Source organism: Ursus arctos, unplaced genomic scaffold (assembly GCF_023065955.2).
Source record: "Ursus arctos isolate Adak ecotype North America unplaced genomic scaffold, UrsArc2.0 scaffold_23, whole genome shotgun sequence".
NCBI classification, from domain to species: domain Eukaryota; kingdom Metazoa; phylum Chordata; class Mammalia; order Carnivora; family Ursidae; genus Ursus; species Ursus arctos.
Window position 1 is genome coordinate 35,617,390 of NW_026622908.1, and position 24,932 is coordinate 35,642,321.

The 24,932-nt window shown below is 59.2% G+C and overlaps 1 protein-coding gene across 3 annotated transcripts; it reads right to left on the reverse strand.

The window, feature by feature from the left end:
- Window positions 1-119: 119 nt before the first annotated feature.
- On the reverse strand, window positions 120-24,331 carry TNKS1BP1 (tankyrase 1 binding protein 1). Of its 3 annotated transcripts, none has more exons than XM_026487123.4 (12): window positions 24,221-24,331; window positions 21,149-21,257; window positions 19,479-20,112; window positions 17,999-18,068; window positions 12,468-13,982; window positions 8,412-10,519; window positions 2,820-3,186; window positions 2,407-2,557; window positions 2,159-2,295; window positions 1,279-1,436; window positions 1,012-1,084; window positions 120-579 (listed from the first exon to the last, which is right to left on the reverse strand). In XM_026487123.4, exons 2-11 carry the CDS (start codon window positions 21,240-21,242, stop codon window positions 1,024-1,026), a joined length of 5,295 nt encoding a protein of 1,764 aa, XP_026342908.1. In that variant the 5' UTR covers window positions 21,243-21,257; window positions 24,221-24,331; the 3' UTR covers window positions 120-579; window positions 1,012-1,023. The 3 variants fall into 3 exon arrangements, with proteins under 3 accessions (XP_026342908.1, XP_044235701.1, XP_026342909.1); XM_044379766.3 differs by lacking the exon at window positions 24,221-24,331 and adding an exon at window positions 23,243-23,744; XM_026487124.4 differs by lacking the exon at window positions 24,221-24,331 and adding an exon at window positions 21,583-21,712.
- Window positions 24,332-24,932: the final 601 nt, after the last annotated feature.

Consider the following 24,932-nt stretch of genomic DNA (forward strand, 5'->3'; position numbering starts at 1 on the left):
GAGGCGAGTGTTGAGTGTCCCAGGGAGCTCCCGGTGGGCCAGGGCTAGAACCAGCACTCCCCAGCGATGGCCTTGCACGGGGACGGGGCACCACAACCACACACCACAACCTGGGCAGCACCAATTCCCAAAAAACTTTATTGTTTCAAGTGGTAAAATGTTATTGGTCTCTGTGGGGCACCTGGCAGGACGGAGGGAGGCCTGGGCTGGGGGATGGGGCTGGGGCAGGGCTCCGCCCATTACAAAAATCAAAGGCTTTTATAAAAAATGCTATAAATTGGTATCAAAAGAAAACCCGAGGGAGGCTGGAGGAGGAAGCAGAGAGGAAGGTGTAAAGAGAGCGAGGGAGGAGGGACCAAAACCTTCAACCACTAATGCCTGAATCTGGTCAGGAGGGAAGGTGGGGGCAAGGTGGGAAGGGAGGGGATACAAAGTGCATAAATGTGCCTCCCCAGACGCTCCTCAGACGTGGAGGGGGACAGAGGCTGCAGCCTGGGGCCTGGTGGGGCTCCAGCCATCTCCTCGCCAGGGACCCCACACAGGAATGGGCACTGCCTGAGACTGCCAGATGGGAAGGACCTGCAAAGGGGAGGGGAGGGAAGGGGAGGGAAGAGGTCAGCAGGGAACACTGTGACGGCCAGAGGAGCCACCTCAGCTTCCTCTCCCTGTGCCCAGTCTGGCTCCCCCAGCTGAGCCTAGCTGTAAGGAGGGTCCCAGCTGGGGCCCTTGAGCCCGGTAAGTGACGCCAAAGGTCCCAGACCGGAAGGGCTGGCTGACTCCACTTGGGCCAGCCACGGGGCAGGGGGCGTGTGGGGACCGTCCATGAACCCAGGGAGGAAGGCAGGATGGAAGCCCTCCCTCCTCATCCATCCCAGGCCAGACAATGCCTGTTCTATGGGCAAAATCTAAGGGGAGTCAAGGGGCCCAGAAAGGCCTAGAAGAAGGTACGGGGCCTCCTGAACCGTCCAGGGCAGGCCATCCTCACCCCCGAGCCCGGGAACCCACCCTCACCTCGAGGACTTCTCAGACCTTCTTCTTCTTCAGCTTCAGGGCTTGTAGCCAGTTGGGCGATGATCCTTCTGACCTAGACGGCACAGGGCAAAGGTCATAAGGCAAACCTTAGGAAAGGTGAACAAAGTGAGGAAGTGGCAGGGAGGGAAACCCCGCCCTCCAACCGGAAGAGGGAGTCTGTGACTTCACTGCAAAGCCAGAAACTCTAGTGCCAACTTCACATAGTTAATTCAGGCCAACCCAGTAAGGCCAGTCAAGGTCACCTACCCTGAGGATTTCTCTGGCTTGGGAGGTAACGCAAGGGGCTTCCCCAGTCCCGGGACCTTGCAGGACTTGGAACGCTGCACCGCGGACTCCTTCTGGCTCGGCTTGCTCTCCACAGGCTCCCCCTCCTCAGCTGAGCGGTTCCGGGGGCGCAGCTTGGCCTGTGAGACGAGCGCCAGTGCCAAGAGACATCAGAGGAACAAGCGGGAGGATCCCCAGAGGGCACGACCTTCTCCCCAGAGTACGCCGTCCCCAGAATCACGCACAGACCCTGCTGCAGTCCTTCTACCCAGATGGATGGGAAGTCGCTTAAAGATAAGCCTCCAAGAGCTGAGCCTCGCCCTGCACAGAATAGCTGCTCGAAAAGATTCTGCTACACTGACTTCAGACTAATGGGGCTGGACAAAGCCAGTGATGACTTCGCAGCCCTGGGTCTTTGTTCATTCTGTTCCCTCTGCCTGGAACACCTTCCTGTCACCCCACCTTCCACAGCCAACTCCTACACATGCCTCAAAGCCAAGATCAAATACTTACATGAGGCCTTCCCCAATATACCCTCCCATCCTGCACCGTATGACCCTTAGAAAATAAAGCCCAGCCCTTATCTGTACCTCCCCAGTGACACCTGAACACCTCCCCCTTCACCAGAACTAATCAGAGACATAGCTTGTGTCCCCACCCCCCACCGCATGAAGTCCTGGGACACGAATGCCTTGTTCTTCCTTCCGTCCCACTTAGCACACAGCAAGGCCCTCAGTGGAGAGCAAAACGACAGGAGGAACGGGAAGAAGGGCACAGGGAATGGAGGGATGGATGGACAGAAGAAACGCTGGACGCAAGGTGGCTAGTGGATGGATATGCTGGCTGAAGGATCAGATGGTACCTTCAGGGCTGACGGACTCAGGCCAGGAAAGAGGTTGACTTTCAGCCCCTTGGTGCCCAAGGACATCCGTGTCCGGCGGTTCTGGGGCTCCTCCACCACCTCCTCGTCTGAAGACGGCACCCGAGAAGCTCGAGGCTCTGCAAGGGCCCAGAGCGGGGCCTCAGCACAGCTGCCAGCCCAGACCAGCCCTGCCCTGCACAGCCCCCAGACAGCGACGCAGACGTCACCCAACAATACAGGGGCCCTACCCGTTGAGTCCTGGAACAAGCGGGCCTCCGAGTCTGCTGCCTCTGACAGGCCCAGGGTACCCCCGGGCCGAATGGCTGGGGCCCGGTGCCCTCGCTTACGCCCCAGGTTGGCACGGCTCCGATACATGGCACTGTCGAGGATCTCGGTGTCCTGTTCGGGACAACGGCAACCCCACTGCCATTGCTGTCCCGTGGCCCTCCCCATCCCGCAGGAGCCCTCAACAGCAGCGGGCTATGAGCTGATCCCTCCAGCAACCTAGAGCACCCCTTTTGTAGGACTCACCCACTGCCCACTTCCTGCCCCCCCCCCCGGGGGGGCTGACACGGCTCACAGAAGCCCCAGGGCCAAGGCTCCGGCTGCATCACTGCCCCCCAACAGCCCAACCACTGCCCTGGGCTCACCCTGCACTGACCTCAATGAAGGAGAAGTCCTGACTGGGAGAGCGGGGAGGAGGGCCTTGGGGGGGCCGCCGAGGGGGCCGCATCGGGCCCTGCTCGCCCTGCCCAACCCCTGAAGGGCTCCAGGTGCCGTCCACCTCTTCTGTCTGGCTGGCTTCACCATCCGGCTGAGGCCTCCAGGAAGGCAGAAGGTCCCCACTAGGCTCCAGGGGCTCCCCTTGGTCAGCACCTGCTGTGGCTCCTCCCTCTTCCAACAGGCCCCTGAGGCCCGAGGCTGCGGACTCCCTACGGGCTGCTGCCCTGGAGTTGCTGGCAGCCAGCATCCCCTCTAGCAGGCCCTGGGAGCCAGAGGGCGGGGAGCGGGCCGGGCACCCGCCAGGACTGCAAAGGAGACAGACCAGAGGACAAGGTCACCCCTGAAACCCCATCTCCCTCCCCCAAAGCCCACTCCACAGCACCTGTGCCCCCCACTTCCCCAACCTCTCCCTCTCCCACCTTTCCAGGCTTGCCCAGACTCCTTCCGGAGGGCCTTGTACACAGCACAGCACAGAGCGGACAAGGTGGGCAGCCTGGCAGGTTCAAATCCCAGGTCCTCCACTTACGGAGGCTTTGGATGAGTCCCTCCACTACCAAAGCCTCAGGGTCCTCTAACTCTAGAGTCGCTGGGGAATGAAATGGGAATCAAAGTGCAAAGCACAGTGCCTGGCCCCCAGCGTGTACCCCATTACTGACAGCAACCATGACTCCTGCCGAGGCTGCCGGGGCTGCTGTGGACGCTGTCAACGTGCCCTCCTCGGGGCACCTGCTTGGGTGGCCACCCTCCTTGGGATGATCCAGGCACTGGCCCGTCTGGCTGTGCAACCTCTTCAGCCCTCAGCCCCCACATCCTCCCTCCCCGTGCCCCAGTCTCACGGAACAGCCAGGGACTCCCAGAACATGCCAGGCCTTTGCAGACTGCAGTGTATGTGGACAAGCTGCTCCCTCGCCTGCAAAGCTCCCCCACTGCCCCTCTGCTCACTCTCCCTGCCTCTCAGTTCCTCTTCCGAAGCTGGCCCGCTCCCCTCCCCCCAGCTTCAGCCCCCCCCCCCCCTGCACCCCTGCACGCCCTGGGCTCCCACCTGGACCAGCCCCTTGCCTCAGAGCCGGTCCTTGAGCAACTCAAGGGCAAAGATGGGCCCCTTTTGCCTTTGTGCCCTCAGCACCTGGGAGAGGAGCAGGACTAAGCCAGTGTTTGCCCGGTGACTGAGAGGTTGGGTCACCTTGCACCTTAACACAACCTATGCATCTCCAAACACGACACAAACACACGCGGCACAGCACGCACACTAACTCACATACCTCACCCCTCAAGCTGCTGTGCTGGCCAGCTGCCACCCCCTGAAACAGGGACACGCCCTGCACACACTCCACACTCACCACACACCTCCCTCGGGGCACATCTAGGACCCTGCCCCCCTACGCACAGCACAGCCACACCCCAACACACACACACACACACACACACACACACACACACACGCACGCACAATGACACGGTGCAGGGTGGCGGGTGGGCGGGCGTGGGAAAGTCTGGCAGGGGCAGGGCCCGGAAGCCAGGCCTCAGAGAGTTGCCAAAGGGACTGGAAGGGGAGGGGAGTAGGGCAGGTGAGTCAGTAGCAGGCCGGAAGCAGGGAGGGCAGGAGAGAACATGTGTCAGTCCGTCCTTCCAGAAGCTGCTGACAGATGGAAATTAAAGCGGTCTAGGGAGGGAGGGAGGCGGAGGTGGCAGCAGAAGCGCAGCAAGGCAGCGGAACGGAGCAGCCCTGGACGGGGGCCAAAGCCAGCTCACCCTGCAGCTTAAAATCGAGGAGGCTGGGAGGGAGGGGGCAGGGGCGGCACCCCCACCCAGCCTGAGGAGGCCCTGCCCAAAGCCTCTCCCTGGGGTGGGGCCGACACAAGGCTGAGGGCAGGCCCAGAGAGTTTTAAGGGAATGTGGAACAGCGGATGGGTGGGTGGAAAGATCCACGTCCAGAGCCAGACCTGGCTCCACGCCACGTGGGCAGAGGGCAGCAGATGAGCTCAGTGCACTCTGGGGGTGGCCACGGGGAGGGGAGGGTGGGAAGAGTACCGGGGAATGCGGTGAGCATCATCCCTGCTGGCCTGGCTCAACCCCAGCTCCAGAGAAGCTTGCCTGCCTCTGAGCACCTAGAACACCTATAACCTGAGCTCCTCCCTGGCAGGCAAGCAGGAGAGAAGAATGGTCGGGACCGTGTGCCGAGTGCCGCCTCGGGCACAGATATGGGCTCCATCGCATACTACAGCTGGGGTACTTGTCCACTCTGAGCCTCAGCTCTTCATCTGCAAAATGGGGATCATAAAAAGACCTACGCTTTGCTGGGTCCATCGGCAACACGGAAACGTGTGCTAAATTTTGATAAATTTTTCATTTAATCGGGGCATCTGGGTGGCTCAGTCATTTGAGCGTCTGACTCTTGATTTCGGCTCAGGTCATGATCTCAGGGTCCTTGGATCAAACCCCGAGTCAAGTTCCCTCCTCAGTGAAGAGATTGCTTGAGGATTCTCTCTCTTCCTCTGCCCCTCCCCCACCTGTGCCTGCATGCTCTTTCTCTAAAGAAAGAAACTTTTTTTTTTAATTGTTCCGGGATAATCATCATCCTCAACACAGGTTCCTGGCCTGAGGACTTGTCCCATCTTGCACCATCTCTACCCCTCACCCCATCTGGACTTAGAGTCTCCTGAGGGTCAGGACTCAATCCAACCCCACCCCACCCCACCACGCCATTCCAGGGACAGAACCGGGGAAGGGCATGAAGTAGATGTGCACAAAACTGGCTCCCCAGCACTCAAGGCTCCAAGACCCAAAATGAGGGAGGCTCAGGCCTACAGCTGGAATAATGTGCCTAAAGGGGCAGCAGCTGGCCTGGACCTGAGACAAACAAGACATATGCCCAGAGAGATGATGACAAGGCCAAGGGAATATGAGGGAGCCCAGAACCACCAGATGTGGACCTTGTGCGAGTCACGCTGCGTCCCTGGGCCTCAGTTTCCCCACCCATGAAATGAGAGCGCTGGCCTCAATGATCTCTGAGGAGATTCCACAAAGACCCTGAGATGACTGAGAGATCTCAGCATCACTGGGGCCCAGGGGAGGGGCGGGAGATGACCAGAAGGCCACAGACAGGAGAGGGCAGTTCATGAGCTCTCGGGGGACCCAAGAGAGCCACTCCCACCAGGAAAAGGTGGCCCTCGATGCAAAGAAGGGGCCTGAGCGCTCCCCGTGACCCACCCACCTCCATGCTGATCTTGTCACAACTGTGCTGGACAGCATCCCAGCCAATGACCACCTGCCATCAGGGGTACCTTTGTCCCACACAGAGACAACGACACAAATGTCCCCACGGGCCTCACTTTATGGACAGCTCAGATCCATCCAAATTGCCAAAACAGATACAATTACAAGTAGCAAGCATTTTTTTCAGTGATCACCATGTGCCACTCAGGTTTCTATCACTCTATGTGTGTCTGCAACTCTAACCCCATGGGGGGGGGGGGGCGGTAAATTCCTCCCAAGGTACAGACAAGAAATAGGAGGCCCTGAGAAAGAGAAGGAACTTGCCCAAGGTCACAGAGGTGGTGGCTGAATCAGGACCCAAACCTGGCAGATGGACCCAAACCCAGACTACTCCGAGCTATCCTCAAGGACTTCCCAGGGGAACCGCCAAAATTTCCTGCAAAGAGCACTTTTCCAGGGTGTAGAATCTGCCTCAGTCAGACGCCCGGAACACCAGCTCCTTGGATGTGAGTCAGCTAAGTCTGGGAAAGCCTGCACTAGGGAAAGGTACACAGGTTTCCTGATCCCGGTGCTTTCACCTGCAGCACGCGCTCAGGTCGAGGTCTCCTGTGTGGCCAGAGAGCACACAGCCTTCCCCAAACCTACAGCACAGACGGAAAACCAGAGCTTCTTAAAGGGAAAACCAGAGCTTCTTAAAGGCGGGCTAGAGACCGAAGCAGCTCAGCCGGCCGAGGACTCCCGGACTCCCTCCTCCTCCGTTCCTACCTTCCTCTTCCCCAATCCAGTCCCTGCAGCCTCCCTCCCCGCAGCCCTCACCCTGTCCTAAACAAAGGGAAAGATACTCCTGCCTTCCCCTTCTCAAGAACCGCCGGAGCAGAGGGGAAAGGTGGAGGGCCTGGGTTCTGATCCTTGGTAGCCTGAGACTCTGGAGCACCGGGACCACACCTGACAGCATTTACAACGCCCTGCTGACTGTGACCGTAAGCAGGTCACACCCCTTGTCTCCGAGCAAACTGGAGATGGTAAAAATCCCTTTCCACGGCACAGGGCAGCTGTGAAGTTCAACGAGGTAAGGTAGGCAGCACAGCCCCGGGCCGTGCAGAGTCGCAGAAGAGAAACTGGGAGCAACCACAGGACACTAGGAATGGGAAAGCTTCCTGAGGCTAACAAAGTGAGGCTCAGAGATGTCCAGGGACTCCTCCAAGATCCCAGGAGCCTCTGGACTCCCCGTCCTGTGAACCCACCCCTGCCCTGCAGCCTTACCTCCCTGTGCTCTGCCCGCCTTCCTCACTCTCTCTCTCCTTCTCCTTAGCCCCAGTGCCTCTCCCAACCCAATGGTTGACACCCCCACCATTCCCTCTAGACCCTTCCCCTTCCCTCCCGCCCCCCTGCCACTACCAACAAGCCCTTCCACTCACAACGCGGTCCCCACCCAGCGCCTCCCTTTCCCTTCTTCCCCAACTGCCCAGGGAGAAGCTCCAGCTTCTTCAAAAAGGTATAAACTTCTACCCAGTCAAGAGAATAAAACCAAATCTCAACGAACAGGAAATGTTAACAAAACAGACGCAATGTCTTTCTAGTCCCCTTTCCAGGTGGGAGATCACCTCAGCTGGTTTCAGAACATAAAAATCCCTGAGACAGGCTGTGGTTCACTCGTAAAACCACGAGTCTGTTCCTCTGGAAAGCTCTCCTTCAGCCACTCAGTGCATGGAGACCAAGATCACGGGGTCAGGAGCCAGGTCCCTATGACCTTCAGGTTTTTAAACTGTTGCTCTTCTGGGCCTGAAGACAGGGCAGGCAAGAAGCACCAAGCTCCTAATCTCTGCAAGAAACAACAAGCACCACTGTCCACTCCACTCCTAATGTCTCTGGAGTGGCCCAGGCCAAGTCCCAGAGTCCAGTCCTCCTGCCGACGCCCGTGAAAGCATCCATGTTCCCTGGCCCAGGAAGCTCCTCAGCTTTGGGCCAAGAGACCTGGGGGACAAGTGTGGTGCAGGACAATGGACCCCAAAGACGGGACACACGTCCTTCCAGCACAGTTGTGATACACAGTCACCAAGGAAGCCTAAAGCCTGGGCAGCAAACGAACAACACCTCACACATCACCATCAACTTCAAAATAAGAATCCACCTGTACGTGTATCGCGCTCCAATTCTTAAGAAAAGTAAAATTAGTAATTCAAAGTCCAAACCATCTCAATTTTCCAAACCCTACAAGTCCTTGGGGGAAAGCGGTTTCTTGCCTCCTGAAAAAGGTTACAATGTTTCAGAGCTGCCACACCTTCCCTCCCACACAGGGAGGGGGCTTCCTTACCTGGTTCCAAAGCCTGGGGCTTCTCCGGTCTCCATCCCGGGGTCTTCAGGGCAGGTCTCCAGGGGAGGTGTGGAGTGGTCTTCACCCTGGGTCTCTGGCCCACTTGTCCCGCCAGCCCCCAGCTCTCTGGCCTCCAGGCCCGGGGACAAGGCGCTGTGGTCCCTGAGCCCTAGCTCCGGGCACTGGCTGACCTCTCCCACCCCATGCTCCCTGGCTTCACTCGGGGCCCCCGAAAGCTCCATGTCTCGGAGTCCCAAGTCCTGGGTCCAGTCCATCTGGCCCACTCCACATCCCCGCGGGTCCCGAGAACCTCCAGACTCTAGGTCACATGGCACCTCCAAATTCCTTAGGCCCAGACTGCTGCCCCAGTCCACCTGGCCCGCCCCAAGCTCTCTGGGGCTACAGCCTGCCCCCGGGGCCATGCTCCTCAGCCCAAGGTCTGGTGTCCAGTCTGCCTGTCCAACCCCGCGCTCCCTTGATTTAAGGAACTCTCCGGCCTCCACACCCGACCAGTCGGTCTGTCCCACGCCGCTCTCTCTGGCCTGGCCGGGGCCCTCTACCTCCCCGACACCAGCCAGATCTCTGCTCCTTCCCCCGACATTGGAGGTCCAGTCCTTCTTCTCCCCGACCCCAATCCCCTTGGGCTCCTCAGACCCTCCAGCCTCCAAACAGCCAGCCAGGTCCACATCTCTCAGGCCCAGCTTGTCTGACCAGCCCATGTGTCCCACGGCTTCCTCCCTGGCCTCACTCGAGCCCCCAGAAGCCACACAGCTGGACACCTCCAAGTTCCTGAGGCCCAGCTGGTCAGTCCAGTCCACAGGCCCAGCTGGGGTCTTCTCCGGAGGCACGAAGGGGCCACCTCCCATCTGGCCAGAAGGGCTCAGGACGGCACTGCCCGTCCGGTCGTCACCGATGATGCCGAACTGATGGCCTCTCTCAGAGGCCTCCATGCAGAAGTCACCACTCCAATCTCGCTGCCCCGGGCTGAAGGTGGCCTCCGGCTGGGGGACAACACCACGGCCGAAGTTGCCCGCCCAGCCTCGCCGGCCCACCTCCCTGTCCTCCTGGCCAGTATCGCCCGGGCTCTGGCCCCCTGCCTCCTGGCCAGCACCGCCACCATGCCAGCTGCTCTGGTCTCTCTGTCCCAGTGCCCCGTCCTGGGACTGGGGGGTGCTGGGGCCGAACAGGCCCCCCGATTCTCTCTCTTCAGGCTGGCTTGCCTCCCTGCTGGTCTCGCCCGGGCCGTCTCCGCCACTCGGGACCTTCTTCTCAAACTCTTCATCCTGCTGTTGGGCTTCCTCGGGGCTGAAGCCGGCGCTCAGGGCCCTCATCCCGAAGCCTCTGTCCTGGGGGCCCGGGGCTGCGGAGCTGCCGCTGCTGCTGTAGTCCCTCATCCAGGCGCTCTTCCCAAAATCCTGATCCGGCTGCTCTGCACCCCGGCTGCTAAAGGTGCTGAGAGAAGGCTCTCTCTTCCCAAACTCCTGGTCTCGCCCATCTGCATCCTGGCTGCCGTACCTGCCAAGGTGGTCCTTCTGCCCCAATTTCTGGCTCTGCTCCTCTATATCCTGGCTGGCATAAGCACCCAGAGAATCTCTCTTCCCAAACTCCCAGTCCTGAAGGCTTACATCCCGACTGCTGTAAGTACCCAGCGAGTCTCTCTTCCCAAATTCCTGGTCTTGGAGTTCCGCATCCCGGCTGGAGTAAGTGCCCTGGGAATCCCGCTTTCTGAACTTCCAGTCCTGAACATCTGCCTCCTGGCTCTGCTGAGGGCCAAGCTGGGCTGGCTTTCCAAGCACCCAGTCCTGGGCGGCAGGGCCCCCTGGGGCAGACACTCCACTCCCATCCCGGCTGGCGACATCGATGTCCTCCTGGCCAATGCTACACCTGCTGGCCCACTCCCTGGCACTCCCTTCCCCTGCCGCTTGCCCACGCTTGCTGGTCCAGTCTCCCTCTCCAAGGCCTGGTTCCCCTCTAGGGCTTGCACCCCCAAGGCCATAGTTCTGAGAAGTGTCCTGGGACCAGCTAGAACGACTAAAGCCGCTGGGAGGTGGATCGGCTGCAATCCCAAATTCACTCTGCAGATCTTTCTGAGCCCAGCCAAGGAGTCCCTAAGAATCAGGAAAAAAAAGACACAAAGAAACAATGCTTAGAGTCCATCAGGGTGGGAGTCCAGAATGAGACTCAGCACTGCCAGTGTCTGAGCCCCACTTTGGCAACAGAAAGCCTGGGTTTAGATCCCAGGTTTGTGACCTTGAGCAAATCACTTTACTCTGGACCTGAGGGTCCTCACCCTTAAATGGGAAGAATTCCTATTGCATGGGGTAGTTTGGGAGAATTAAACAAGATTGTTTAAACCAAACCTCAGCATAGTGCCTGGCATGCTAGGGGCATTCGATATGGACACTCAATCAATGATCCCATGGTCATGTTTACAGCCCTTGGGCAACACTTGGCTAACTGCCAAGAGAAAGGCAGCTTGGTGGAGTGGTCTTCACAAGGGCTGTGAAAAGGGTCCACTTTCTATTAGGAGTGATCTAGACTCAAAGGCCCTCCACAACCCCCTCTCCAAGGGAACAGTCCGACCCTGCCCCTGGCCCTACTCGCCCCTTCCTAAAGTTCCCAGCTTCTTCCTCCCTATGGAAAGCACCCTTCTGCCTAGCGCTTCCAGGAAGACCTGCTAGCTCTCACCTCGTCCCTGGAGGAGACAGAGAAACAGCCTCTGCCACAGGCAAAAGAGCCAGACCAGGACTCCCTGCACCCCCCACCCCGTACCCCGACTCACTCCTTCAGGCGGGGGAGCCCTGGGCTCGGGGCTGCGGAGCCGGCCAGCCTCATCCCTCAGTGCCGCATTGGCTAACAGCCTCTCCAAGACAGACATGCTGGGTTCCCGGTCCCCAAGCCCCGCCATGGCCCCTGCCCCCAGCCCGCCCCGGGCTGCTGGGTGCGGCTGGGCGCAGGGACAGGGCTGGGCCGCTCCCCTCGCCCGGACCTGTCCAACGACTCTGGCTCCCGCTCGCCCTGGCCCCGCTCCCTTCTCGGCAGCTGCAGCTCTGGCAGCCCCGCCCAGAAGCTAGTTGAGTCACCCGGAGCCCGGGACACACCTACCAGGAGCCAGCCCTGTCTTAACTCCTTCCTGCTCCTCCTCCACCTATCCGCCCCCTACCCCTAGAGGCCGCCAGGCTCTGCCTTCCTTCCAGCCCCGCCCCTGCCAGCCCCAGCTGGCCTTGAAAAAGACATTTCAAAAGCCACCTGGACCCCGGCCCTTAAATTCAGAGCAGCCCGGCAGGAGAAAGGGCACTGGCCAGGGAACTGGCACTCGGACCGAGGCCCAGCCGCCAACTTGCTGGGTGATCCTGCACAAGGTTCCGCCTCCTCTGGGCCTCAGCTTCCTGTCTCCAAGGCAAGCCTTGAGTTTAAGGGTAAGGGCGTTCATAAAGCCAACACTTCCTAAACACTCATGATGAACTACGTGCTCTTCTTAGTGCTGTACAGGTGATACGGTTTCTTTAGTCTTCGCCCCGTGAGGGAGAGTTTATGGTCACCCCCATTTTACAGACGCAGAAACCGAGGCACAGGACAGTAACCCATTCAAGGTCACATCTGGGCAGAGAGCAGAGAACCCAGGCAATCTGGATCCAGAGCTCACGCGCTAAATGGCTGCACTGTGTTGCCTTCCACAATCCTGTCTGTAAAGACGGACTGAATGCTCAGGATAGGTCAAGCACAGCACCGAGCGCTTTCCACACCTCGTTCTACCCGCAGTCTGACAAGACGCAAATGCTCTTATCGTGAAAGGTCTCTGAAGCTTAGAGGTTAAGGTACCTCAGCAAGACCGCTCCGCTGCTGGGAGCTGGAGCTGGATATGAACCCACGCCGTCCGGACCCTCTGCTGGATCCGCTCTGCCAGACTGTAGGCTGTGAGGGACACAGCTACAGGCGCCTGGCTCATGGCTGTATCCCAAGCTCTTGACACATTAAATCCACACTCCAAGAAAGCCCACCCAAGCCCTGGCTCCCATCCCGAGGCCCTCACCCTCCCTGTGCCCCCATCCTCACCTCCGAGCAGGCACCTGGGGTCTGTGTGTCTTTCAGCTCAGCTCCGGCTCCCCGCCTTGCGCTGCCCGCACTAGGTGGTGGAGAGGCCAGGAGCTCATCCAGCCAGCGGGAGCTGCTGTCAGGGCCTGCCGGCTCGGGGGACACACTACAGGGGTCTCGACCTTCTGTCCTGGATTGGCTGGCCTCAGCCTGGGCCAAGGTCATGGCCTCCTCCTCAGCAGGGGATGCCTGCTGGGGGTCCGGCGTATCAGCAAAGAGGACACAGGGCTGGTCGGGGGGTGCTGGCTGCTGCTGCCCTAACACGGGCTCCAGGACGGGCAGAACGGCCTCCCTGGTGGCCAGAGGGAGCGGGGACTCCTGTCCAGCCAGGGGCTCCCGCTCCTCATACCTCTCCTCTGCCTGCAGCAAGGCCACTCCAGGGGGGCCCCCTGCTGTTGATAAGGGCTTGAGGGGAACGGGGGACTGAGGCTGACTCTCCCCATCCCCCTTCTGGGTTGGGGAGATGCCCGGATCATCCACCTGCACCCAGGAACCAGGCCTTCCTGGCCCCTCTGGAGCTGACTGGGCCCCTTGCCCCTGCTGGGACTCTCCTTCCTCTCTGCTGGATGCAGCCCAGTCACTAGCCTCGGCGGCCTCAGCAGCCTCAGTGGCTTCAGTGATGGGGGAGGGAGGTGGGGAGTCCAGGCGCCACACCCCCAGACCCGAAGGCCGAGTAGGGAAGGTCCATTCAAAGGACTGTGACAAGCTCCAGTTGGACTCTGTCCCACTCCCAAAGGGACGATCCAGGGCAGACTGGCTCCCCTGGGTTTGGGGCAGGGCAGCCAGCGAGCCCCCCAGCTTCTCCTGGTCTTGGCCGGGTGGCCGGAGCACACCTTCAGAAAACCGGCGCTGAGCCAGGCTGATGGGACGGTCTATGTCACCCTTGGCCACCACATCCCCAGATGGAAACGTCCGAGGAAGATCCAGTAACTCACCCCCCTCCATCAGGGGCTGGGCAGAGGTAGCTGGGGGTTGCTCCAGGCTGTGGTGCCCCGAGACCTTCTCAAGGGCTGGGCTGCCAGGTGTGGGGGCCTCTGGGGCTTCCACAGCAGGGAGCCCTAAGCTTGGGGGGCAGGAGCTCTGACCCTCATCTGGCAGGACTACAGTTGGGGATGCTGGGGTCACAGGGAGGCAGGGAGAGGGCCCAGAAACTGCAGGACTCTGGGCTTCTGGAAGCTGAGAGTGGCACAGAAAGCTCTCATCAGGTGAATGAAGTCGGGGAGACCCCTCATCGTGTGAGTGAAGTCGGGGAGACCCCTCATCGGCTGAGTGAAGTCGGGGAGATCCCTCATCGGCTGAGTGAAGTCGGGGAGACCCCTCATCGGCTGAGTGAAGTCGGGGAGACCCCTCATCAGCTGAGTGAAGTCGGGGAGACCCAGGGGCTAGGCCCGAGACTTCAGTGGGGAGGCCTGGGCTGGCAGAGCTTCCATTCTCTGAGCCAGGGCCTGGACTGGAGGGCTCCCAGGGCTTGGACATCTGCAAGAGAAAGGTCAAGAGCCATTACCTCACCTCCCAGCTGGGGAGGAGGACCCTGCCAACCCCACATAGAACCCAGGTCAGCTGCCTCCTCACACTCTCACTCCACAGAACAGAGAAGGAGACAGGAGCTCAGAAGGTGGGCCTCTCAGGACAGCTAGGAGAGGGACCAGAAGTAATTTACGGCATCCTATGCTTCTCAGGGTTCACAGACCCCAACCCCAGAAAACACACACAGCCTCACTCATACAATTTCAAGTGGATCCGGTCTTCCGTCCCACCCACCCCAGAGCTCCACTAAGGATAAAGGTCTGTGCTGCATGGGTCAAGAACCCTGGCCTGACAAAAGGAGAACGAAACTAGGGAATCTGCCATCTGGGCAGGCGGGGGTTTGCCTCAGAGCAGGTTTGCCAGCCCAGGGCGAGGCCAGACCACCCGCGGGTGGAGCAGCTACTGGGAGGCGTGGTGCCCCCCGACCCCCGCACCCCGTTCTGCGTATCCACAGGTCCCAGCACTACCCACGACCAGAGGAAGCAGGCAGGCCTTGCCTCAGGACTCAGGCAAAGGCACCGAGGGGCGTGAAAGCACAGGGCTTGGAGTCACAGGCACTGCCTCTTCTTAGCCATACGCCCTCCCCACGGTGGTCCTAGGGATCTCAGAGCCTCAGCTCTCCTCTCTGTATGCTGGGGCTACAACCCCCATCTCAGAGACTTAGGTCAGAATTAAGTAAAATCTGTGCACATGGCCTCTTGGGATAGGACTTAGAGAAACAACGGATGCGACGGGATGGGGCCGGGGGAAGAGGAAGGGGCAGAGGGGGCACCAAGCCCCCGGCATCCCAGCATCCACGACTCCACTTGGCCTGTCCCTAGACAAGGAAGGAAGCCTTGCTCCTTTTGACCTTTGCCCTCCCCAGGGGTCACACTTTCCCTGCCACCCTCTCTAACGGGGTGCTTTCTCCCACATCCTCCCCTACTCGGTCTGGGCAAGCAAAGGTCCTGCTTGCTTCTCAAGGTAACCTCCGTTCCCTCCATCCTCCCTTCTCTCTACAAAACTCCAGTTTTCCGGACATCTGAGCAGCTCAGTAGGTTGAATGTCTGACTCCTGATTTCGGCTCAGCTCACGATCCCAGGGTCCATGATCGCAGGGACCTTTGCGCGGGGCTCTGCACTCAGTGGGGAGTCTGCTTGGGGTTCTCTCTCTCCCTCTCCTTCTGCCCCTTCCTGCCATGCTCTCTCTTCTCTCTCTCCCTCTAAAATAAATAAATCTTAAAAAAAAAAACCCTCCACTGTTCAACCGCATGCCCCTAAACCATACCACCCACAACCCCGCCTGCTCGTGCCCCCTGCAAAGCCCTCACTCCTAATCACAGCACCCCTCCCCAGCACTAGCCACCCTTTATAACCCACAGTGATTTCAATGGCCACACAGGAGACATTTCTCGCGTCAAGGCTGTCTGTTCCTTGACCTCCTCTTGACTTTGTGACCCACCTGTCCCAGGTTTCCACCTCCCTGAAGCCACACCTGGGGCTGGACGTGGCTGGAGAAGAGCGAGCAAGCAGAATGCTTGGTCTCACGACAGCCCAACCCTTACTCGAACCCCCAGCACCTCAGATGGGCCTCAAGTGCCCAGCAGTCCCCCAACACTTCCCCTCCCCTGCCCACACTCCCAGGCAATGCTTTTGCCGTCCCCCGTCAGCCGCCAGCCCCACGCCCCACCACCTGCACGGGAGCCCAAGCACTGTGCTCCCCTTCTATGCTTGTGAGCTGTCTCGCTCACAGCTCTCCCTCCTGCATCACAGATCTTTCCTTCTCTACCGCCTCATTTCCATCAGCATACAAACTGCTCTCGTTCTTTCTGCCTTAAAAAACACAAACACATGCTCTTGACCTGACCTCTCTCTAAAGCAACCACCCCGTTTCTCGAATGCGTTGCCTACGTTCATATCTATCCAAAGAGTTCCTCTCATCCCATTCTCGCCTAAACCCACTCCAAACAGCTTCTTCCTTCACCATGCGGTAATGCTCTTGTCAAGGTCACCAGTGACCTCCCTGTAGCTAAATCCCATTCCCAGGGCTCCCCTGCCTTCACTCGGCAGCAGCCTGTGAGCATGGATCATGCCCTCCTCCAGCCCCAAAGGTGGCTGCTGGCTCAGTGTGGCCTCCAGGACTCCACCATTCCCGAACCCCTCCAGGTTTCCCTTGCTACGCCCTCTGCCCTCCTCTACCTTCCCTGCCCCTCTGGTGACCTTAACCTTCCTGGTGACCTTAGCCATCTTAACCGCCACCTGTACGCCGACAACTACCCAGCTGCCCCCTCAGTACTTCCATTCGGATGTCTAAGAGGCATCTCAAACTCAACAAATCCAGAAGCAAACTCCTCATATCCCCCTGATCCTGCTTCGCCCTTCGCAGTCCCCATCTCAGTGAATGGTAACCTCCCCCTTCTGCTGCGCAGGCCACACGCCCTGCCATCGTCTGGGACTCTGCACCGCTCGCTCTCCGAGCAATCTACCTGTGAACCCTGCACTTCACACCTCTCAACCCCACCCGGAGTCGACCTCCAGGGTCCAGCCACCATCATGTCCCACCTGGATTATGCCCCACCTGGTCCCTGCTGATGCGCTTAGCTCCCTGCCACCAAGATGACTCTTTACAACCAAGCCAGCAATGTGTCACTGTTCTCCTCCACACCCCTCAACAGCTTCTTCCTCTCCCTCGAGCCCAAGTCCTTCCAGGGTCCTGTGAGGCTCCAAGCAATCTGACCCATCACCTGGCAGACCTCACTAGCACACACCCCTCCTCTCTCACTGCGATCAAGGCGTCCTGGCTTCCTAGCCAGGAACATACCAAGTTCTTGTACTTGCAGTTCCCTCTGCCCAACACACTGTTCCCCGAACACCCATGCAGCTCACTCCCTTACCTTCACGGCAAGGCCTCCCCGACTGCCCTCAGGCCAGAGCTCTCTGCCTCTGCATGTCTCCAGAGCTCTCTCCTCTGCATTGTCTGACACGCTGCGGATTCACAGGGACGCCTGTGCTCATGGCTTCCTCCCTGCACTAGAAGGTGAGCTCCCTGAGAGCAGGACACAGTGAGTTTTGTTCTCGGCTGTGTCGCCGGCACCCAGCTCATGGTAGGTGCTCAGTAAATATTTGTTGGCTGGACAAGGGAATGTGGTCAGGTCTCTACTGTGAGGGAGATGGGACAGCCTTGTCTAGCAAGGGCTCTGTGAGCAAAAAGGGGTATCAATTACTTAGGAAAGCAGGCGGGGGTAGGGGGTGCCTGGGTAGCTCAGTTGGTTAAGTGTCTGCCTTTGGCTTGGGTCGTGATCCCAGGGTCCTGGGATCGAGCCCCACATCCAGCTCCCTGCTCAGCAGAGAGTCTGCTTCTTCCTCTCCCTGCTCGTGCTCGCTCTCTCCCACTCTCTCTCTCTCTCAAATAAGTAAAATCTTTTAAAGAAAGAAAAACAAAAACAAAAAGCACGCTGAGCCTGACCACCCTCTGAGCACGCTGTGGGGAATGGTGAGGATGAAACAGGAAAGCCCCCTCTTCTGAACCCCAAGAAAGAGCCCAGACAGGGAGAACAGTGGACTCAGGCACCTCAGATCCTACTTCAGCCTCTGGGTACCTAACCCTTTTCGAGTTGTGGTATCCACATGCCTCCCATGGGACCCGGAGCCCCCACTGGCCAGACTTATCACACCGGCTAAGCTAGTCATTGCTCCTGCAACATGCCCAGGTAGGTACCTATCAGGACCAGTTGTTAGAGATACTGTAATTATTCTTCATAACGACCTGTCTCACGGCCTGAGCCACACTTAACCACCTCGGTGATCGAAAACACTGGCCTGGGAGTCAAGAAATCTGAGTCCTGGGGCCAGACCTAGGGCAAGCCACCTCCTCCATCGGCCTCAATGTCCCCATCTGAACTACGGGGAGGTAACACAGATAATCTCAGGTGACCCTTCCAGCTCTAAAACACTAGGATTGTGATTCGTAACAGGAGGCTAACTCACGTCAGCAGGTGGGTCCAGGCTGGCTGGCTGAGCCAGGTCCCCGTTGAAGGCCAGGTCCAAAGGGGCATTCCTGTGAGGGAACAGGAAACAGAGGCACAGAATGGAGCAGCCCCACACTGATGGACAAGGGGCGAGTGGATCTGCGTGATTTCACTAGCACCCAAAGTTAACCTCCCCCAGACCATCTATTACTGAGCCCCACCTGGAATCACTGAGGACGGAAATGCTCTACAGTTTCCATAGAGAAAGTGCCCAGGGAAATAGCCCCATTCCCTTCCCGCACATCAAGGGTTAAATGCCCCCCTCCCCCACCACAACCCGCTCCTCTAGGAGAAACACCCTGCATGCCCAGACCCCTCAGTGGTTCCCCAAGGAGAACTCCTCCTTCCCCAAGCCCCTAAGGGGTTAATGTTCTCCTCCCGCTAGGGAGAGTGCAGCTGGTCCCGGCTGCCCTGCCAATACTTCTTGAAGGATTGAAGGGGGAGGATGAGGGGGAAGAGTGATTTTCCAAAGTTGAAGTTGTTCCTCTTAAGCTCTGCTTAGAGCAAGGAAGGGGAGGAAGCTAGAGAGCAGACTGGAGGCAGGGTGTGACCTCCCAGAGGCCGGGAACAAAGAAGGGTGAACTGGGGCCCCTACCCTCCAGGCAGGTTCAGAGGGGAGAAGGGCAAGGCTGGAGGGCAGGGCAGGGCGGGAGCCTTCAGCTTGGGGCTCAGCCCACACCACAACAGCCCTGCCCTGCAGAGCAGCAGGAAGAGGAGGGGAGGCTCTTCCTCCAATGCCTAGTGCCCACCACCCCAAGGGGCACCGCCTGGCCAGCCTTCCTTTACACTGGCCCCAGTTCCAGAGAAGGGAAGCCCACGTAACAGTCTCCAACCTGGCCGTAACCTCTGTGCAGAGACGCGAGCTGGCCGGGCATCGAGGTGCGCTCCTGCCTTATCTGCTCTATCAGCCTCCTCCTCGTGGGCAGACGGCACCCTACGCACCCTGCCCCCCGCCCCCCCCCCCCCACACACACCAGCACCTGCACACCGCTCCACCCACCGTGGGAGCTACACTTCAGAGAACATGCTTTGGACTCAGAGAGACCTGAATTCAAATCCCAGTTCTGTGTCTTAAGTGCTGAGGAACCAAGAAAAGGCGCTTAAGAGACTCAGTTTCCACATCTCTAAAACAGATCTAATATTCTCTTCACTAAACAGCATGGCTGCCGATTAAGTGAGGCAAAATTCAACTCTCGGTAGAAAAGACCTAAAAATAGACTTCCCTATGGTACATTTGAACTCCGCAGTGACCGTCCGTCAAATCTGTAAACAGCATTACAATTATAAAAAGAACACCGTAAGGACGACGCTGTCTACAGGGGGAATGTTTTGTGACTCAGACCGGGGTCCGCCTGCACTCACAGCACACTAACCTGAACTGACCTAAACGTGAAGGTCCCAGTCCCCACGTGTCCTCCAGGCTGCCTCCCACCCCTCACCTCTCCTCGGGAGTCTTCCTGTGCTCTTCCTGGCACTCACTGGGAGACTTTACTGGACCCTCCTGGGACCATCCCCTGGAAAGGGTCACACCGTCCTCATCCCTGGGACCCGCGGCCACACCATAGGTCCTGGGGCCATATCTCGAGCTGCCATCGTGGTTAAAGGTGAGGCGGGAGCCCCAGAGGCGATCGGGGCTGGCAGGGACCTCCTTCCGAGGCTGCTCCATCTTGGCCAGGATCTCCTCCACGGTGGTGGCTGCAAAGCGCTCTGAGGCTGGACGAAAGGGGGCAGGGGCCTTCCGTACACCTCCTGGGGCAGCGCACCGAGCTGGGGGTGTCAAAGGGGGCGCCTCTTCTTTCCCAGCCTCCTCTTTCCCAGTTTCTCGAGTGGCTTCTCCTCCAGTAGAGGCCTCAGTCGTAGGCCTTGGCGCAAAGGGAAGGGGACGCTTGCTGCCGCCGTAGGGTTGGGGTCCTGCCAGCATGTTCATCTTCCGGGCAGAAGGCAGCTCAGCCAGGGGACCCCGCGGGGGACGAGGCCCAACAGGCACCAGCAGGCTGGGCTTGGCAGGCAGGGCTGGCTTCGCAGGCAGGGCCCGGGGTTTGGGCTTGACGGGAGGTTTGGCCCGAGGGTCACCTACCAAAAGGAAAGGGTTGGTTGGGGAGCCATCAGAAGAACCAGGAAGCAGAACTTCATCTCCCACCCTAAAAACTCAGAATGTTCACATCCTTCAAGGTACAAGTCAAATGACACCTCTTCCAGGAAGCATTCCTTGATTTTCCATACACATCTCAGAAACATCTTCTCCCAACCCCAAATTTCAAAAATGTTAGTCAACTCCCTTATAAGCTAAAGCCACTTAAGGGCCCAGCTGGCACGTTATTTCTCCTTGTACCCCATTTTGCACCCTAGTACATGTTCTTCTCAAATGAACAAACAATAAACGAACGAGAGCCAATAAATAGATGCCAGACTGCCCATGTCAAGCAGCCAGGCCACTGTGTCCCCAATCCAGTCCTTCCCTCTGACATGACATTCTACTATGCTACCACCCATAGTAAACGTAGCTCAGCTTCCCCACTCTGTCTCTCCACTCCCCCCGCCAGAGTGCACACCCAGGCCACCTCCCCGCTGTCATCTGGTGTGTGATCAGGAATGCAAACTTACTATTGACCTAAGCCAAACAGAAGTAAATCTGCTACAGGAAAAAGAACAAGACCAGAAACCTACCTTCTACATAAGGCATTCCAATGCCAAATAAAAGACTTGGAATTACTCATGGCCACGGCCCTTCTCACAGAATCCTGTATCACCCACTCATTGGGCTCAGCCCAAGAAAGGAGTCTAGACAGAGCCAGGAGGCCTGGGTTCAAACCCTCCCCTAGGTGCATGCCATTTCTCCCCTAGACCTCAGTGTCCTCCCCTGCAAAACACACAGTTTAATCTGCTTGACCTCAAAGGTCAGTCTGCTCTCATCTGCTGGGGATCTAGGTTCTCAAACACTTCTGAAAGGTCTCAACAGGGGTGGACAACCTTCAGAACTCATCCTGCATGTCCCCAGGGTGCCTCCTACCCTCGCTCCCCCACCCCCTCCAAGACAGAGCTGGGGTTCAGCTGCTGCCCCTCCCGCCCTCCTCCCAGCCACCCTGCTCCACCCTGCACCCATAGGTACCTGGCTCCGAGCCAGCAGATACCAGCCCCTCCTCCATCTCCCGGGGCGGTGGGGAAGCCATGGCTGTGCCTTCCCTGAGAGCGGACAGTTTCATCACATGCGGCAGAACCTGCACGAGAATGGGGGAGCAGAGGGGTTGTGAGCTGGGTGGCTAGAGACCCAGGAAAAGAGAGAGATTGAGAAGGCAAAGGGGCTGGGCACTGGCAGCAGGCTTAGCTGAGAAGTCTCCTACTCCTAGCAGAGACAGACTGTGGGACAGGAAGCGGGAACTTCAGAGGGGGTTGGGGGAGGTCAAGGGAGGTCCCCAGCAGCTGTATCCTCCACTCTTCCCAGACGACTCTCTAAACTCCAGGCTCCTAACCCCCAAAGTCCTGGAGCTTCAGGGACCCGCCCTCTGTTCCCTTTGGCAAGCTCTGGCAAGGCACCCCACTTACCGTTCCCAAGGCACCCCGTGGGGCTGGCAGCCCTGCCTGAGATATCTACTTGGGGCAGAGGAAGAGGGCCTGAAGTCTGAGCTCTCTCCGTGAATCACCTCATGGGAGACGGGAAAAACCCGCTCCTCCCCAACCTGGGGCTCCGCCCCACCGCCTGCCTCCCCCTTCCCGCTCACCCTCCTTCCCCCCTCCTGCAGCTGGGAGTGGTTCCCTCTCCCCCCCTTCCCCCTCCTCCTTCCACATCCCAGCTCCACTCCCACCTCCCTCCGAGCTGTCTCATCCAAACACGGAAAAATAAGGAATAAAAAGTAAACATCTGGAATACATTTTTTTTCTTTAATTTCTCAATCGCTTTGGCTTCAGCTTGGAATTTGATGAGGTAAAGCCAGGGCCTAGTCCTGTTGCCATAGCAATGGCCTCCCACTGGATTTCCAGAGCCTCGCCAAGAGGAAGGAGGAGCCGGCCCAGGCCTGGGCTGGGAGAATGGGACAGGACTTGAGAACATCCGGGGGGTGGGGTGGCTTGGGGGAAAAACTCCCTGGGGTTCCCCCTTCTAGGCAGTCAGGGTGGGATAGCCGCAGCCTACAAAAGGGGGATACTGGGCATCACTTACCAGCCCAGGGTTAGCCTGAGGGATTTTGAAGGGGACGGAAGAAGAAATTTTAAATCAAGCAACACAGCCCTATGGCAGGGCCCAAATGGTGCCCCTCCTCTAAACCTGTATGTAGCAGGAGCTTTGGGGTCTGACGGACCAGGATTCAAATGCTGAATGGCTCTACCACTTCCCAGGTGTGACCTTAGGCACACTGCTTACTGCTCTAAGCCTCAGTTTCCCTATGTTAAAAACGGTGTACCTGAGGCTGGTAGGAGGCCTATGTGAGATGGTGGGTGCAAACTTAGCACATCGCCCAAGCCGTAAAAAGTAGCCAGTAAATGTTGGCCATTATTAGTATGATTCCATTCAGTGTCACCAATGAGCTAAGATCCGTGGTAACTACCTCCTCCTCTCCCCAGGCCATGGGCTGCCAGCATTCCAGACCATTCCTTCACTCCTGCGGGGCCCCAGTCTTGTCACCTGCTGCTCAGATACTCCACCACCTCCTCAGTTCCCATTCTGGCTCCATCCCACCCACAAGACCCTCCCCCCAGGCTCCAGAGCCCTGCCCCTCTCTTTCCAAAGGCAGGAGGAGGTTTCCCAGCCCGTCACCTGGTATGCACACAACCCTGAGGACAAGCCAACCCTCTCCCACCTGCAACGGGCACTGCCTTCCTCAGCATCCATTCCAGCTGGCCTGGGGAGACAGCGCCAAATCCTGAGAAGGGACCCCTGGGGCCCAGCCTTTGGAAAACCTACCCACCCCTCACATTTGACCCTGCCCCAGCGTGCTTCTAAGACGAGAGAAAACGCGAAGAGGATAAAGAGAAACCCAGGACCGTCAATCCCTTGGTCAGCCAACTACAAGGGAGGACTGCACGCTGTGGGTGGGTGATAACTGTGCAGAGCCAGTCCGAATGTGCGTGGGGGAGGGGCATAGGCCAGGAGAAAAATAATTAAAAAAACACAAGACTGTTTCCTTGTCCTTGAACATTATTTCAAGGGACATGGTGTGGGTGGTTAGAAATGGGGACAAATTGGCCCAGAACCATAAAACCCGTTTACCTGGGGGCCTGATGGATACCTCTGCAGTATGAGGGGCTGCAGCAATGAAGTGGCGGTCTCGGCTTCCCCAACTGAGAGGGGCCACAGAAGCTCAGAGGCCCCAGCCAGGAAACCCAGGTGACCAAAGCCATAGCCAAAAGCTGTAGAATCGCAGCAGCACTGAGCACTCCTGACCCCCCAAGAGTCAGGGGAAGACTAGCTGACCCCCGGGAGCAAAGGCCGCCAGAGGGGCTGGGGAGAGGCTGGGCAGCTCCAGCCCGGGGGGTAGGGGCCCAGAGCGCCAACGGCGCAAGCGGGGTCGTCCCTATGGACCCTGGGATCTCCGGCCGGATCCGGGGCCAGAGAGGTCGGCAGGGACAGCACGTAAACTGCTGGAGGAGGGAGGGCCAACGGGAAGACGGAACAGCCCGGGGCGAGGGGCCGTCTGGAGGGGCCCAGTGGGGAGCTCTGGACACAGAGGGGACGCCGACAGCCGAAGAGGAGGAGGAGATGAGGGTGGAGGAGGGGGCGGCGGCGGCAGAAGCGGAGGACCTGTGCGCTGGCTGTGAAGCAGCCGGCGAACAGACGAGGGACTGGGGACACGGACCGGGTGGGGGCGGACTGGGGTGGCTGGGGGCGTGCCGAGGGAGCCGGGGGAGGGGGCGAGCGCGGGTCCGGGGAGGGGGAGGCGGGGGTCCCTCCAGCAGCTCCGCCCGCCCCCGGCCCCGCCTCAAGCCCTCGCCCCCTCCCCCCTTTCTTCTAGCTTGGCCAGCACGAGCTCCAGACCATGCACCCTCCGCCCCCGCGCACACGCGCGAGCTCCCCAGCGACCCCCGCTTCCTCCGCGCCCCCGGCCCCTGCAAACTTTCCTGGTGACCCCCCCTCCACCTCAACCCCAGGTCCGGGCAGGAAAGCGCCCACTCCTTCCATGCTTCTCCCCCGCCCCCATCCCGGACCCCGCCCCCTCCTTCGCCCTCCTGCCCGCCCCCGCGCACTCACGCGCTCCCCCAGGATCCGGCTCCTCTCGGCTCGGGCTCTGCGCCCCGACGCCAGTCCCCGCCGCTGCCGCCGCCGCCGCTGCCGCCGCCGCCGTCACCGCGGGACCAAGCCAGCGCGAGCCCCGGCGGGGCCCCGCCCCTAACTCCGCCCAGGCCCACGCCCCCAGAGCGCCTCATGAATATCCATGAGCCGGTGGAAACCGGGAGTGGGAAGCCCGGGCAGAACGCGCCGAGTCGTATGCAAATAGGCGCAGCCCCGGTACTCAATTATTTATGAGTCTTGCAAATAAGGGGCCTGTCTCAGTCTCGGACCCCGGAGAAACTGACGCAACTCGGCGGCTAGGAACGCTCGAGTAAGATGGCCACCGAGATGACTGCCTAGAGAGGCAGCCTGAGGCCAACCGGCTTGGGCCTGGCGGCCGGCACTGATTGCGGCACCATAGAGTCACGGCGAGAAAGAAGGTCACCGTTGGCGGACTGGAGAGGCTTCCTGTGGCAAACACCTGAGAACGCACGCAACGTGTCCGCTCCACGTGTTTCAATTCAGACGTGGCGTGGAGCCGCTGTGAGGACGGCTGGAAGCTCTGCTTCCCTAGTTGGTCCTCACTTAGCTGCTGTTATGTCCCCTTCCCAGAGGAAAGTTCCTCCCAGTTCCCCACAACAAAAGCTTCATCCATACTCCACACCTTTCCTGCACCTCAACCCCCCCCACA